This window comes from Nothobranchius furzeri, chromosome 13 (assembly GCF_043380555.1).
Source record: "Nothobranchius furzeri strain GRZ-AD chromosome 13, NfurGRZ-RIMD1, whole genome shotgun sequence".
NCBI classification, from domain to species: domain Eukaryota; kingdom Metazoa; phylum Chordata; class Actinopteri; order Cyprinodontiformes; family Nothobranchiidae; genus Nothobranchius; species Nothobranchius furzeri.
This window is the reverse complement of record NC_091753.1, coordinates 39357531-39371368: the sequence shown is the minus strand read 5'-3', so window position 1 is coordinate 39371368 and position 13838 is coordinate 39357531. Positions and strand designations below refer to the sequence as shown.

At 42.9% G+C, this 13838-nt stretch overlaps 1 protein-coding gene across 6 annotated transcripts in view; it reads left to right on the top strand.

Annotated features, from left to right (window-relative positions):
• The window catches only part of arhgef12a (Rho guanine nucleotide exchange factor (GEF) 12a), a 44823-nt gene that overhangs the window by 10316 nt on the left and 20669 nt on the right, over positions 1–13838 (top strand). For all 6 annotated transcript variants that reach the window (XM_015951563.3, XM_015951562.3, XM_015951559.3 and 3 more), the window contains exons 2-3: positions 11242–11262; positions 12018–12109. In XM_015951563.3, coding sequence (XP_015807049.1) covers positions 11242–11262; positions 12018–12109 — 113 coding nt within the window. The remainder of the gene's footprint in view (positions 1–11241; positions 11263–12017; positions 12110–13838) is intronic.

The following is a 13838-nucleotide window of genomic DNA, read 5'->3' as shown; positions in this document are numbered from 1 at the left end:
AAGTACCTCTGTCTGCTCATTTCTCAAAGAAAAGCTCAAGTCTAAATAAAGCTGATGCCAAAGCCATTTCAAATGAGCGCCATTCCTAAACCAACGCCATCTTGTAGTCTTTCTCCATCACAGCTCTAGTTCAGAGTCAACCCAACAAATGCAGAGTGCTTTGAGTGGCAAGACACTAAACTGTGCAGGCTGGTGTTAGACCTGCTGAGGCTACAAAAAAGCGTGGGTAGACCAACTTTCAGAGCAAAATGTTTTTCCTGCTGCTACGGTTGGTCTGGATTTCTAAGCTAGCTGAATGCAGCATGTTAATGATCTGCTATTAAGATTGGTACATCTTTTGTGTTTTTTCTCAACATCACATTAGACATACAGACAACTGGATAATGTAGGAGAATTATTCTCTGAGCAACTCACCAGAAGCCAAATCAACCCACTGCTGTTGTGTAATTGTACTGTATTTACAATAATACATATATGTTATTGGATTTGCTCCAGTTAGATTTATACTGCAAACTGTAATGGAAAACCACTGGTGGGGTAACTCAGACATTACACCCACTTATTTACATAAGCAGTGCACGCATGAAAGGGGCTTATGTCTGTGTTTCCAGGTGCCTATCTGTAACTACACACACATGCATTCATGTAGGCGTGCGTGCGCACACACACTCACACATAAATTTGTTAAAGCTAAGAGATTTGTCATCAAGCAGAAGGTCCTTTGTACTATAACCCCAATTTATAAAAGGAAAGGGAAAATACAGTTTTGTGAAGATTTCCGTAATCTGATCACTGGTGTTCTCAGGAGTTTGCAGCAGGAATTATGACTAAGCAATGGTGCAGACAGTTTAACTTGTTGAACCACCTTTTTTTGCTTCCCCTTTCTCATTGCTCGAGGACAGCAGACAGGATAGCGTGAAGAAATGTCTATCCCCAGGCCCTGATGTCAGGAATCCTGATGAGGTTTATTGGGGCAGAAAGGGCACGGATTCCCCCCTGAGGCTGTAGCTTGAGCCCCAAAGCCTCTTGGTCTTGTTCCTTTACTATCACGCCTTCCACTCTGCCTCATGGATTTATTTCCTTTTTTGTACCTTTAATCTACACTGTATTAGATAGCATGGGATGAAGAAGTATGACAGTCTGGGTGTAGACAGCTTTTTTTGCTCTTGCAGGGAGTCGAGAGGAGTGACGTCATGCAGGCTGTCTGTTTACGTGAGACTCAGGTGTACAGATTAGATAACAGTATGTTTGTGCTCCTACCTGCTGGCTGGCATCCAGCTTGAATCAGACTGTTCAGAAGACTATTGTTACACTTTTCAGATAAAATCACAGACTTGTTTTAGGAGGTGCTTTGAATGACAGACTCCATAAGGTACTTGCTTGGCAAGCTACTGGCATTTCGTAGCTCTGAACCAGCCAACCATTCCATCCAGCATATTGACAGTACCGTTTTCAGTCGTACCATCTCAGGATGACCTCTGTTGTTTCGTTCTTCCAGGAACATACCTCCAGCTGATCTTACAGCCTGCTGACACCTCGTGTAGCGGCCCAATTCTTTATCAGTGTTTAGCTTGGCCCCACCTCTTCCAGCCCCCTTAACACTTTTTTTCTGGTGAAATGTGTTTATCCTCCTATAAGAGTCCTTATTTGTACACGTTTCCTGTACAACCACATGTTGTATGTGTTGGGCTGCATACAATGTTTCCTTTGATCTTTTATTGTCTTTATAATTTTGACATTACTTTCAGTGAGTTGGGTTTGTTCTAACAACCAAGTTAGCTGCTTATAATTCAACTCCCAAGTTAAACTTTGGTCATGTGTCGAAATCTGTTATGATCAACTGGATTAGGCAGAGAACTGTTTGAAGTTCCCTCTCTTATTTTTGCATGAATGGGTTCATTCCTCCTTGTATATTTGACTTTCTTTTAAGTTAGGAAGACAAACACACTGACAAAAACTGTGTTCTTGAGTCCTTCTCCCACAGAACTGTTCGTCCTCTTCTTTTTCTCTCTCTGGTTGGGTCCCAGCCTTTCCTGCTGCCACTTTTGCTGCAGTTGGCTCAGCTCTGCCACAGTTTTCCATCATAACACCAAACCTCAATGGAGCATTCAAGCCCAAACCCGCTCCAACTCTGCCCCTCCTTTCTGTCCCATTCTCGTCTAACTCTGCCTTCTTTCTCGCTTACTCACTCCCCACAACTTTATTGGGCCAGTGCGGCATGAGGTCTTAACTCTTGAGTGTTATGACAGCGTAGCAGCTGAAGAATTAAGTTAGCTCAGTAACTTGTTAAACCTGCTGTTTTTGTGCTCTAAAATAAATAAATGGGTCTTTAATTAGCATGCTGGTTTGGATCCTTCTAAATCAGTGTGTTATCTGTGGAAATACACAGAAATTTAAACGTCAAGCAATACCTGTAACGGCTTTAATTTAGAATCATTAAGACTTTAAGCTTGCTTGTAAGTGTTAACAAACACTATTAAAGTTACAAGTTTTGACTCAAGGTGAGTCATACAGTGAAATATATCTCTTTGATTTAATTCAAGTTTGTGCATGCGTGAAGAATTTGTCCCTACAGAAAAACACTAGTTACACAAAGCCATTACAATGGTGCAAATAGGGCTGGGGGTAAACGATTATTTTTAAAACGATTATTCTGACGATTATTTTATCGAATAGTCGACTATTCTAATGACTATTTAGAAAATTAATCTAATGATTATTTTTCTATTGCACAATTAACAAAAACCAGAAAATCTCAAATAAATTCCTCAAAAAAAATTGATAAATTCTTACTGTAAGAGAATAAACACTACAGGCCTTCCATTTTGTATAACACTGCATTTATTGTGTTGCGGTTGTTTATGTTCTGATGACGTGTAGAACTTGGGAGTGCAGGCTGCTGCCTGAGAGGTGGTAGAAGATGGAGTGTCTCCATGCTGCTTTGTTTTGGTCACTTATGTGCGTGAGGCGAGTGGTCTTATGGGTTAAACCAAACTCAGGTGGTATTTTACACTAAACCGAAAACCCACAACACTCTAAATGTAATAAAAGGGAGATCTACACCACAAAAAATATGAACTCTAAACCAAAACGTAACAGCTTATCCCAACGCAAGAAGCTGTTAGCGAATATGCTAACAGTAGCTTTACCAACATTAAGTTCAAGTTACCAAGTTTAAATAAACCAAAAACACCCAGCAGCAAACAGACCAGCACGGAGGAGAGACTGCTACCACCAAAACAGCTCTCCTAATGTCTGAAAGAAGCTCCTTTATGAAGGGAGAAGCGCTCCCGGTGATTTTCTACATCTGCGATAGACACGAAGCAGCGCATCTGACCCCGGAAGTTGTTGTCCGTTGCCGGGAGACGAAGGGGCAAAACAGGAAAATAATCTAGTAGTGGACGGACGTTGTTCCGGGTCTTCGGTATTTGGCGGAGATGTTAGTGAAGGCGGAGAAGAGGGCGAACTAGAGGAAGAACAGGCAGATTCCTCCTCTATTTACAAACTCCTGGGGATGCAACAAGTGGGCGCGGTGCGTCGACTTCCGGATCTGAAGTCGACAAATTTTTAGAATCGAGCCGTCGACTTCGTCGAGGCTTCGCTACAGCCCTAGGTGCAAAGCATGTGTTTAAAATGTTTTGTTTTTTTGTTCAAACCCTTTTGCTTTGGCTAGTGTCTGTCCATATTTCTAGTGTTTGTCTATATTTCTAGGCTAGCTATCCTGTGCTATAACCCAACTTACCACAATTAAGTTATTAATATATTCAAGCTTAAGTTACTTTGTGGAGTTTCACAGCCTTTTAAGTTGCATAATTTAAACTACAATTCGTAGATGCCATTGTGATGTCTAGGAAAATTTGACTTGGATTGATAAGGCTGGAAACCTCAAGAGAGATATGAAGCTCAACAGATTAGTGTCGTGCATGGGCAGTCACATGTACATTTAGATGACAGTGCAATTGGACAGATGCAATGTGAAAAATGTATTTACTAGATTGAAAGATTTCAACCAAGTTGGTTTCTCCAGACAACTGCTTAAAGATGAAGACAAATTCAAACAGTATAAGTTGTGTTTCAAGAATATACTTCATTCATGACTAGACTTCCAGAGCTATTCTTGCTATACAGTGACAAGATGGTTAGCGTAGCGCTAACATGAATAACAAAGCACTCTGTGCTTACCATTGTCCCACCAAAGCCATGCTGCTCTACTGTTTTTAAACTAAACTCTTTATTGGTGAATAATATTGTAACTACTGTATGATAATCTGTTTTAATGTGTTATGTCCTTATGGAACAATAACATTGATAAAGAATTAAGTTGGCCCTTGCCACCTGTAGATCCTCCACCAGAGGTTAGAAGACATGTTTACGTGCTGATTTAACAGGCTTTTGACGAACGTACAAGACCTATTACTCCACTTTAAGATCGGAAGTGGTTTAACGTGAATTTGCGAAAATAGTCCAGTTTACGTAAACACCAGCATATTTTAATATTGTCCAATGAAAAACTTTAAGTCATTGAACTTGTCAACCAACGTGTTTCTGCTCTAAACTTGCAAAAACATTGCCATTAAAGAAACTTCTTGAAAACCACATACTGCAGACTGTCCACAATCTGCTAGAACATTTTGCCACCAACATTTTTTCAAAGACACATAAGAGATAAATCTCTGATCTCTGTGGCTACCTGCAGCAATGCATTATGTATTACAGCTACCATGGCACTGGAAGTACTTATTGTAAAATTTGTGCACAATTTGCTCTTAAAGGTGATTTATTAAAATAGTCCAACAAATAGCTTGGACAACTTATAATCTCGCTTCTTGCAGCTCTATTAACTCTTACCAGCTCCCTTAACATTTAATCACACAACTATCGCGTCTCTTAACTCAACTGTAACAGTGCAAAAGCATTCATGAATACATGCATAAGAATAACCCTGTCAAGGATCATTGTTGTACTATGAAATATTTTCTGGTGTACACTAAGAATTCTGCATAGTTATTGAGGATCCCTATCATCCCAATACGTTTCACATTGAAATACAAAAAAGTCTCCTCTCATGAGATTGAAACTCAGAATAGCACACCCCAACAATTAGGTTAATGCCAGCAAGACTTACTGTTTCTGGAAGTTACATTTCACCGTGGAAAATGATGTCAGATATCAACAAGTGCTAAAACCTTAGCATCAGCTTTAGCACAACATCCTTCACTTTAAACACCAGACCCTGAAAAATAGTTAAATATTATTATAACTCAGTCATTGGAACCATGATGCGATATTTTCATGTCACGTATACCAAAAGCATCACAACCTCAGGGTTCTGTGCAGCAAGTTATTTTTGACCTGCTCTGTAGGAACAGCACATATAATTGAAGAAAAATAATGATGGTGCTGTGTTTTACTGTAGTTGTGAAACAAGTACTTTGAATGAATGACTCAAGATTCATATTATGTTGACAGTTGCAATACTCTTTTATTTGTACTGCTGTCAGTAATGTCATAAAAAACTTCTGCATCGAGTTGTTTCCTTTAGTTGTACTCTTTACTGCCCTTTCATCTGGTTAGAATTTTTATTTGCCTGTTTTAGCAACACCATTATGGACAGCTTGACATAAAACTTACCAATCCCAGAACTAGTTGATTTGTGTGTTATTCTTTTGTTCTTGTGTGATCAACCGACATCTGCCAGCTTATGTTTGCCATCCCTGAACTTGTGCATTTTCTTGTAACATTTCAGAGTGAGCTTTGTGTGCTGACTTTTCCGTCTCTTGAAATCAGAAGTTTCTTAGGGAGGAGGCTGCTTAAACCATTTTTTTCTCTGCTAGAGACTCTGGAACTTATTACAGTCTAAGGCTTTTCCATAAATGGGTCATTCAGCTGCCCCTGCATGGTTCTGAATGGGACTCAGTGTCGCAGGGAGAAAGAGAGTTAATGTGGGATGCTAACTTGCAGGAAAGATTTGTGTTCAGAAATCAGTATGCATTTGTATTTCTGTTTTGTGTTTTAATGCTGAGCTTTTAGGGTTTAATTAATTCTATAAGTTTCACCATTTATGTGTGGTATTTTCCTTCCATTTGACATTCTTTAAAAAGCCAGTAGCAGAAACTCATAAATAACTTAAAATAAACTATTTCAACTAGGGATGGACAATATATCGGCATCGATATCGGTATCACGTCTCTCGTCTCTCTCTCGTCTTCCTCCGCTTATCCGGGTCCGGGTCGCGGGGGCAGCATCCCAACTAGGGAGCTCCAGGCCGTCCTCTCCCCAGCCTTGTCCACCAGCTCCTCCGGCAGGACCCCAAGGCGTTCCCGGACCAGATTGGAGATGTAACCTCTCCAACGTGTCCTGGGTCGACCCGGGGGCCTTCTGCCGGCAGGACATGCCCGAAACACCTCCCCGGGGAGGCGTCCAGGAGGCATCCTGACCAGATGCCCAAACCACCTCAACTGGCTCCTTTCAATCCGGAGGAGCAGCGGTTCTACTCCGAGTCCCTCCCGAATGTCCGAGCTCCTCACCCTATCTCTAAGGCTGAGCCCGGCCACCCTACGGAGGAAACTCATTTCGGCCGCTTGTATCCGCGATCTCGTTCTTTCGGTCATTACCCAAAGCTCATGACCATAGGTGAGGATTGGGACGTAGATCGACCGGTAAATCGAGAGCCTGGCTTTCTGGCTCAGCTCCCTCTTCCCCACGACAGATCGGCTCAGCGTCCGCATCACTGCAGACGCCGAACCAATCCGCCTGTCGATCTCCCGATCCCTCCTACCCTCACTCGTGAACAAGACCCCGAGATACTTAAACTCCTCCACTTGAGGTAGGACCTCTCCCCCGACCCGGAGGTGGCAAGCCACCCTTTTCCGGTCGAGAACCATGGTCTCAGATTTGGAGGTACTGATCCTCATCCCAGCCGCTTCACATTCGGCCGCGAACCTACCCAGCAAGAGCTGAAGGTCAGAGCTGGATGAAGCTAGGAGGACCACATCATCCGCAAAAAGCAGAGACGAGATTCTCCTGCCACCAAACTCGACACACTCCACACCACGGCTGCGTCTAGAAATTCTGTCCATAAAAGTGATGAACAGAACCGGTGACAAAGGGCAGCCCTGGCGGAGTCCAACCCTCACTGGGAACAGGTCCGACTTACTACCGGCTATGCGGACCAAACTCACGCTCCTCTGGTAAAGGGACTGAATGGCCCTTAACAGAAAGCCACCCACCCCATACTCCTGGAGCGTCCCCCACAGGGTGCCCCTGGGGACACGGTCATAAGCCTTCTCCAAATCCACAAAGCACATGTGGATTGGTTGGGCAAACTCCCATGCCCCCTCCATCACCCTTGCAAGGGTATAGAGCTGGTCCACAGTTCCACGGCCAGGACGAAAACCACATTGCTCCTCCTCTATCTGAGATTCAACTATCGATCGGACCCTCCTCTCCAGTACCTTGGAGTAGACCTTTCCAGGGAGGCTGAGGAGTGTGATCCCCCTATAGTTGGAACACACCCTCAGGTCACCCTTCTTAAAGATGGGGACCACCACCCCGGTCTGCCACTCCCTAGGAACTGCCCCCGATGACCACGCAATGTTGTAGAGACGTGTCAACCATGACAGCCCTACAACATCCATAGCCTTGAGATACCCAGGACGAACCTCATCCGCCCCCGGGGCTCCGCCGCTGTGTAGTTGTTTGACTACCTCAGCAACTTCTGCCCCCGAGATCGGACAGTCCATCCCCAGGCCTCCCAGCTCTGGTTCCTCCTCGGAATGCGCACTGGTGGGATTGAGGAGCTCCTCAAAGTATTCCTTCCACCGTCCGACTATAGCCTCAGTTGACGTCAGCAGCTCCCCATCCCCACTGTAAACAGTGTGAGCGAGTTGCTGCCTTCCTCTCCTGAGGCGCCGGACAATTTGCCAGAACCTCTTTGGAGCCGATCGATAGTCTTTCTCCATGGCCTCACCAAACTCCTCCCACGCCTGAGATTTTGCCTCGGCAACTGCCACTGCTGCACCCCGCTTGGCTATCCGGTACCTGTCTGCTGCCTCCGGAGACCCACAGACCAGCCACGCCCTGTAGGCCTCCTTCTTCAGCCTGACGGCTCCCCGAACCTCTGGTGTCTGGTGGTGGATATCGGTATCAGCCGATGTTAATCATTTTTTTAACATATCGGTAAATGCTTGATAAATAAAACTGGGCCAATATTAACAACTGATATTTTTTCCATCTTGTCTCCATTTGTTTGCCTGTTTCAGAGGGCGAGGGGTGATGTGTATTTGTTTAGTCATGTGAACATTGAATGAAATCATCTCAGAAGCATACATGTGTGTGATGTGTGTACATAATAATGTAAAATTGGCTTTGATCATTTTCATTTTATACAAAATCTTCTGATTTTAGAAGCATTAATGTCAGTATATCGGTATCTGCAAATATCGGTTATCGGCCATAACAGTGATCTTAATATCGGTATCGGCTAGGGCTGTCGCAGTTGAGGAATTCCCCCTGCGGTGATTCAGGGTGGCTTAATATTGCGGTGTGCGATATTATTGCAGCACTTTTTTTTTATTGCAGTACTATCTAAACATAATGTTTACACATTTGAAAAAGGTTAAAAATTGCCTTCTTTTATAACACTTTACTGAATGCAGATCAAAGGGCAGTAACAACACAGATCGCAGTAACGTTTGTTTCTCCGACAGTCGGAGTCCGACTGAACTTAAAAACAACAAAATTCAGGAGAAGGTTAAACTTTTAAATGCAAATTTGGCTGCAGCATCTAACAAATAAGAAACAAGTCTCCATTTTGTTTAGTTGTTTAAAATCAAGCATAAAAAATTACATGTACCGGGCGCGGGGCACTATAATTTCACTTTCACTTTCACACACACGAATGACGGTGCTTTATAGCTCGGTCACGTCCTTGTTACCTACAAGGAAAACCAGCATGTTAGCCATATACGGTTTGAGAGAGGATCTGAGAGGGGTGGCAACATTTCCAGCAACACTGAAAACCCTCTCGGATGGTGCGCTCGTTGCACTAACACACACGTACTTGCGTGCGACTGGCAAGCAAAGGGAATCTCTCCCGGTTGTTGCTCCACCATGTCGGGGGGGTTTCTTTAGGGTCGATGCATTCCTCCTGCAGGTAGTGAGTGAGCTCCAGCTCGGCTCAAACTCTCTTCAGGACGGTTGCAGAAGCAGTGCTTGTCCGGGACTTCAGCAGGTCTCCGAGCGTTTATTTATTTATTTATTTATTTGCCGCTGGTGGCAGCTCTGTCTCGGCCAAGGACCCTGGCTGCGCAGCAGCTGACGTACTGAAAACCAAAGTGCTCCCAAAGGAGCGAAGTAGCATTTCGTTTTGATACCAGTGCAGCCATCCTTCTCAACATGCATCATTGAGTTGAATCAAGTTCAGTAATCGCGGTGGCCCATGATGCAGCGCGGTGGGTTTCTTCATATTGCGATATTTCATTTTTGCGGTTACCGTGACAGCCCTAGTATCGGCCCAAAAATTTTATATCGGTGCATCACTAATTTGAACTCAATAAATAATGTGTTCAAAAAAGTAAAAATTGAGCATGCTTTTACTCTTTTCCATCATTTTCATTGAAGCCCAAATTTACATTTTTTACAATAAATTCAAATAAATATTTCAGTTAGGGGTGCACCGATTGCTGTTTTTGGCCGATCACCAATCTTGAGAAAAATCAGACCTTGTCGATACAGATTTTTTTTACCAATACTAATTTAGTTTTAACTAACAGCAGATTACGTCAATGTTTCAATTTCCTTTTGTTGAGAAAACCAATATGAATACTCATGAAACAATACCAGTTTCAACTGGACATGAGGTAGTGTTTTTAAAATATAATTGAACATATTTAGCATTGCTGTTTGAACTACAAAATCATTTTTGTTCCTTTAGACTTTATTTTTTTCTAATTTTGAAAACAAGACTTTTGTGCCTGTTTTGACACACTTATACAAAAAATATTCTATGGCAATGATTTGTTTTAGCATTAACTAGGGGGGCACAGATTGCAGTTTTTCACCATTTTGAAGAAAAAAAAAGAGATCTGGGCTGATATATTGGTTGGCTAATAGATCGGTGCACCCCTAATTTTAGTTTTAAGCTTAATGGCTGCAGATTAGCAATACACATTTAGATGATAGGTAGAGTTTGTATAAGTAAGGAATGTACAATGACAAAACACGGTTTCTTCTTCTAAAATATATTTATGGCTCTGCCTATCCCATAATGGTCTGCTCTATAACGCAGAGCTGAAAAGCCACTTAGATGATAGAGGCACTTCATCATTTGGAAGATTAGGGTTTGACTCATAATCTATCATATCTGAAAGTGCTGTTGTATATATGGAGTGCAAATAGAAGAAGTACCCTAAGAGTGTTTGGAGATGAGGATCACATTGTACAGCACAGTGAAAAGCCTACACAACACACGGTACTTGAATAATTTATCATTAAGAATAAAGAATGGGAAAATGTTTGTGTTAGGTTGAATTCTGTAAATTGTGTGTTACTTTTTGTTTGCAAGTGATGCAAGTTCTCCTTTTAGAACTGACCGATACATTTAGGCCATACTCTTTGAATGCTACTTTTCACTTCTTATGACTGGATCTAAAAACAGTGCTTAGTCCAAAAGTGTCAAGTGCAGCATTTTAAAACACATGTTCCCCTATAGTTCCAAACCGTTCTCAACAGCCTAACTCCTGGGGTCTTGGGCACTCACATCCCCCACCATGATGAGAGTCTGTTGGTCTGTGCATTTTTTGTAGTTTGCCACTCATTTTTGTTTCTGACATCATACCCCACTGAAAGAGGGCATCGAGTACTTTTGAAGGACTAGAAGAAATTATCTTTTTGCTGACTTGGGAATGGAGCAGTAGTTGCAAGACATTTGACCTGGATGGATGGATGGATGACCTCTAGCACATTGCTACCATTTCAATTACAGTTCTTAACAATAATCATCCTCTTGGTGTAATTTTGAAAGTAATATTTAATTGGCTGTTTTGAAAGACGTGTTTTTTACAAATAGATTGGGCAGTGTGTGAGGGATTTTATTGTGATCCACACAGCTGAAGACATTTGACCTGAAAAAACGCTTTAATCTAAAGCTGAAGAACTTTGATGTTTGTCAGGATTATCATGTTTACCACTAAATGAGTCTGCTGAGCCTGGTTTCCTGATTTGTATCTGCTTCTTTTGCAGGTTTAACAAGAAAGCAATCAGGTAAGACATTTTATTTTTCCATATGTGCTTCTGATGATAATATCCTGCAATACTGCTTAATAGTAGTTGGACCTCACGTAGATCCAGTTGAGAGAACTGGAGTTGGTACTGTGCTGTAACACAGAAGTCCTCAGCATCTTGACCAAACATACACCACCAACCCCCACTTTTTCATGAACACACACACACACACACACACACACACACACACACACACACACACACACACACACACACACACACACACACACACACACACACACACACACACACACAAGTGACAAAGACATCCCTCTTCCATGAGCAGCCTATTACTGCCTTCCTCTGTGAACGGGAACAGAGGCCTCTCACAGCTGGGGCCAGAATGGGCAGAAGCAGCCATACATAGAGTCTGAAGGTTCATGTCGGAGTCTGGCCTCGTGGCATCTCCACTGAGGAGTGTCCTTTATCTGGTCTTGGTCTCTGAGCTCTCAGGAGAATGGTTGCACATCCTCTTCAGTTGTCACATGAGACAGCGAGGACACTCAACATCATTCGTCTATTAGAACATCTTACTGTAATAAATACTCATTAATTCTTTATTCATGCAACATTTCTCAAATATTCGCTTTCCTGAATTGTGTTGACGGAGAGCAGTAGCACGGCAGGATTTATGCTCTACAATGCTTGGCCACATGATTACTTTAAGCACTCATCATCACATCTTTTTTGTCACATTCACCACCTGTTACTCACCCTCGTTCCTCTTTCCCTAGAACCAGCAGCATTCTCAGTAAAGACCACCCCCCAGACAAGAAACCCAAAAGTGACAAAACCTCACCTCCCTCCAATGAGTTTGACCCTACAGGTAACTTCCCAGTCTCACTTTCAGGCTTACATCTTTACACTTCTTCTTTTTTGATGTTTACTTACTTACAGCTTTTATTAGGCCCGAGCAGCGAAAGCGCTGCGAAGGCCTCTTGTTTTTTTGCTCTGTTTATTCTTTCTTTTTTCTTATTTATTATTCCGGTGCCGCTTTGAACGGCTTTTTGGGGACCTTAACATACCCCAAAACTCACAATATTTTGCAACCTTGTCAGGCCTGGTGAAAAATTTTATATTTTAAAGGTCCCAAAAAAAATCGCAAAGAAAATGGCTGAACAGCGCCCCCTACAAGGTGAAAAAAAACCCTCTCCATAAAGCTTAGTTTATCGTACAGTTATGAAATTTGGTACACTTCTAGTACTCATCAGTCCGCACAGAAAAGTCTCTTGCAACCATGGTCAATATCAAACAGGAAGTCGGCCATTTTGGGTTGAAATGGCGATTTTTAGCCGTTTCTGCCGTTTTTAGGGTCCGTTTCTGATTGGATTGCTCGATCATTTTTTGCACGATCGTCTCATAAATTGTGTAAAATTGTTCAGAAGGGATGGGTGAACAAAATGAGACAAGGATTCTGACTTTTCGTATATGTTGAAGGGGCGGGGCCAGGCCTCGAAGTTTGACTGCTCGCCAAAAAAGTTTAAATTGCTATAACTTCATAACTGAATGGAATAGAGTTACCAAACTGTCTGTGGTCATTCGTCATCCACCCACAAAGTAAATTGAATGGTCGGATGATGACATCACACAAGCCCCGCCCCCTCAGGAGCAAAAAGGTCAAGTTTTACTGTGAAAGGTCCCAAATTGCCCCATTTCACTTAATCACCACAAATTTGTAGCTGGTAACTCAAGACAAGTTGGGGTTGCTTGGCGTCTCTTTATGGGAGTTTTCGGCAGAGGGCGGGGCTGTGGCGGCGCGGCGAAGTCAGGCGTACCGCCGTGGCCTTACGTTTGCCGCCCATTTCGTCATTTCTAAAGATATCGTCACGAAACTTCTTGTGAGTGATCCTAGTCCGGCCCCCCAAAAGATCTGATGTCAACATCCGGTGGGCGTTGCCTATTTTCTGAAATAGCGCCCCCTAGGACCATTAAAACTGTCAGCCCCAAGCCATGCTTTGACTGAGGATTACGAAATTTGGTACACTAATGTGGTGTCTCAGGACCTACAAAAAAGTCTCTTGGAGCCAAGTGCAAAGTCGCACAGGAAGTCGGCCATTTTGGTCCAAGTACGCGATTTAGTGGTTTTCGCACACGTTGTTTGGAGAGTGATGCTCCGTTGCCCTTTTCACCAATCTCCTTCAGACTTGTGTTATATAATCTTAAGACATAGGGGGAAAAATTCCACCGTGGATTTTTCAAAAGTTGAAAGGTGTGGGCGTGGCTAAGCCTCAAACTTTGACCTGTCGCCACGCCACTCTTTTTTTCACAGCTCCCTACTGGACTCCTTTTACCCAATCACCAGGATTCTGTGGCAAACAGCAGTAGACAACTTGAGGTTACCTGGTCTCCAGTACTGGCAGGTTTTGAATAAAGGCGGGGCTTTGAGAGCATGGCGAAAATCGCCATCACGCCATGGAAATACGTTTGCCTCTCATTTATTCAGTTATCGTGATATCACTACGAAACTTCTGGTGATTGATCCTAGTCTGACCCCCAAGAGAAATGGACAGCTGAAGTTTGTGGGCGTGGCCTATTCTCTTAAATAGCGCCCCCTA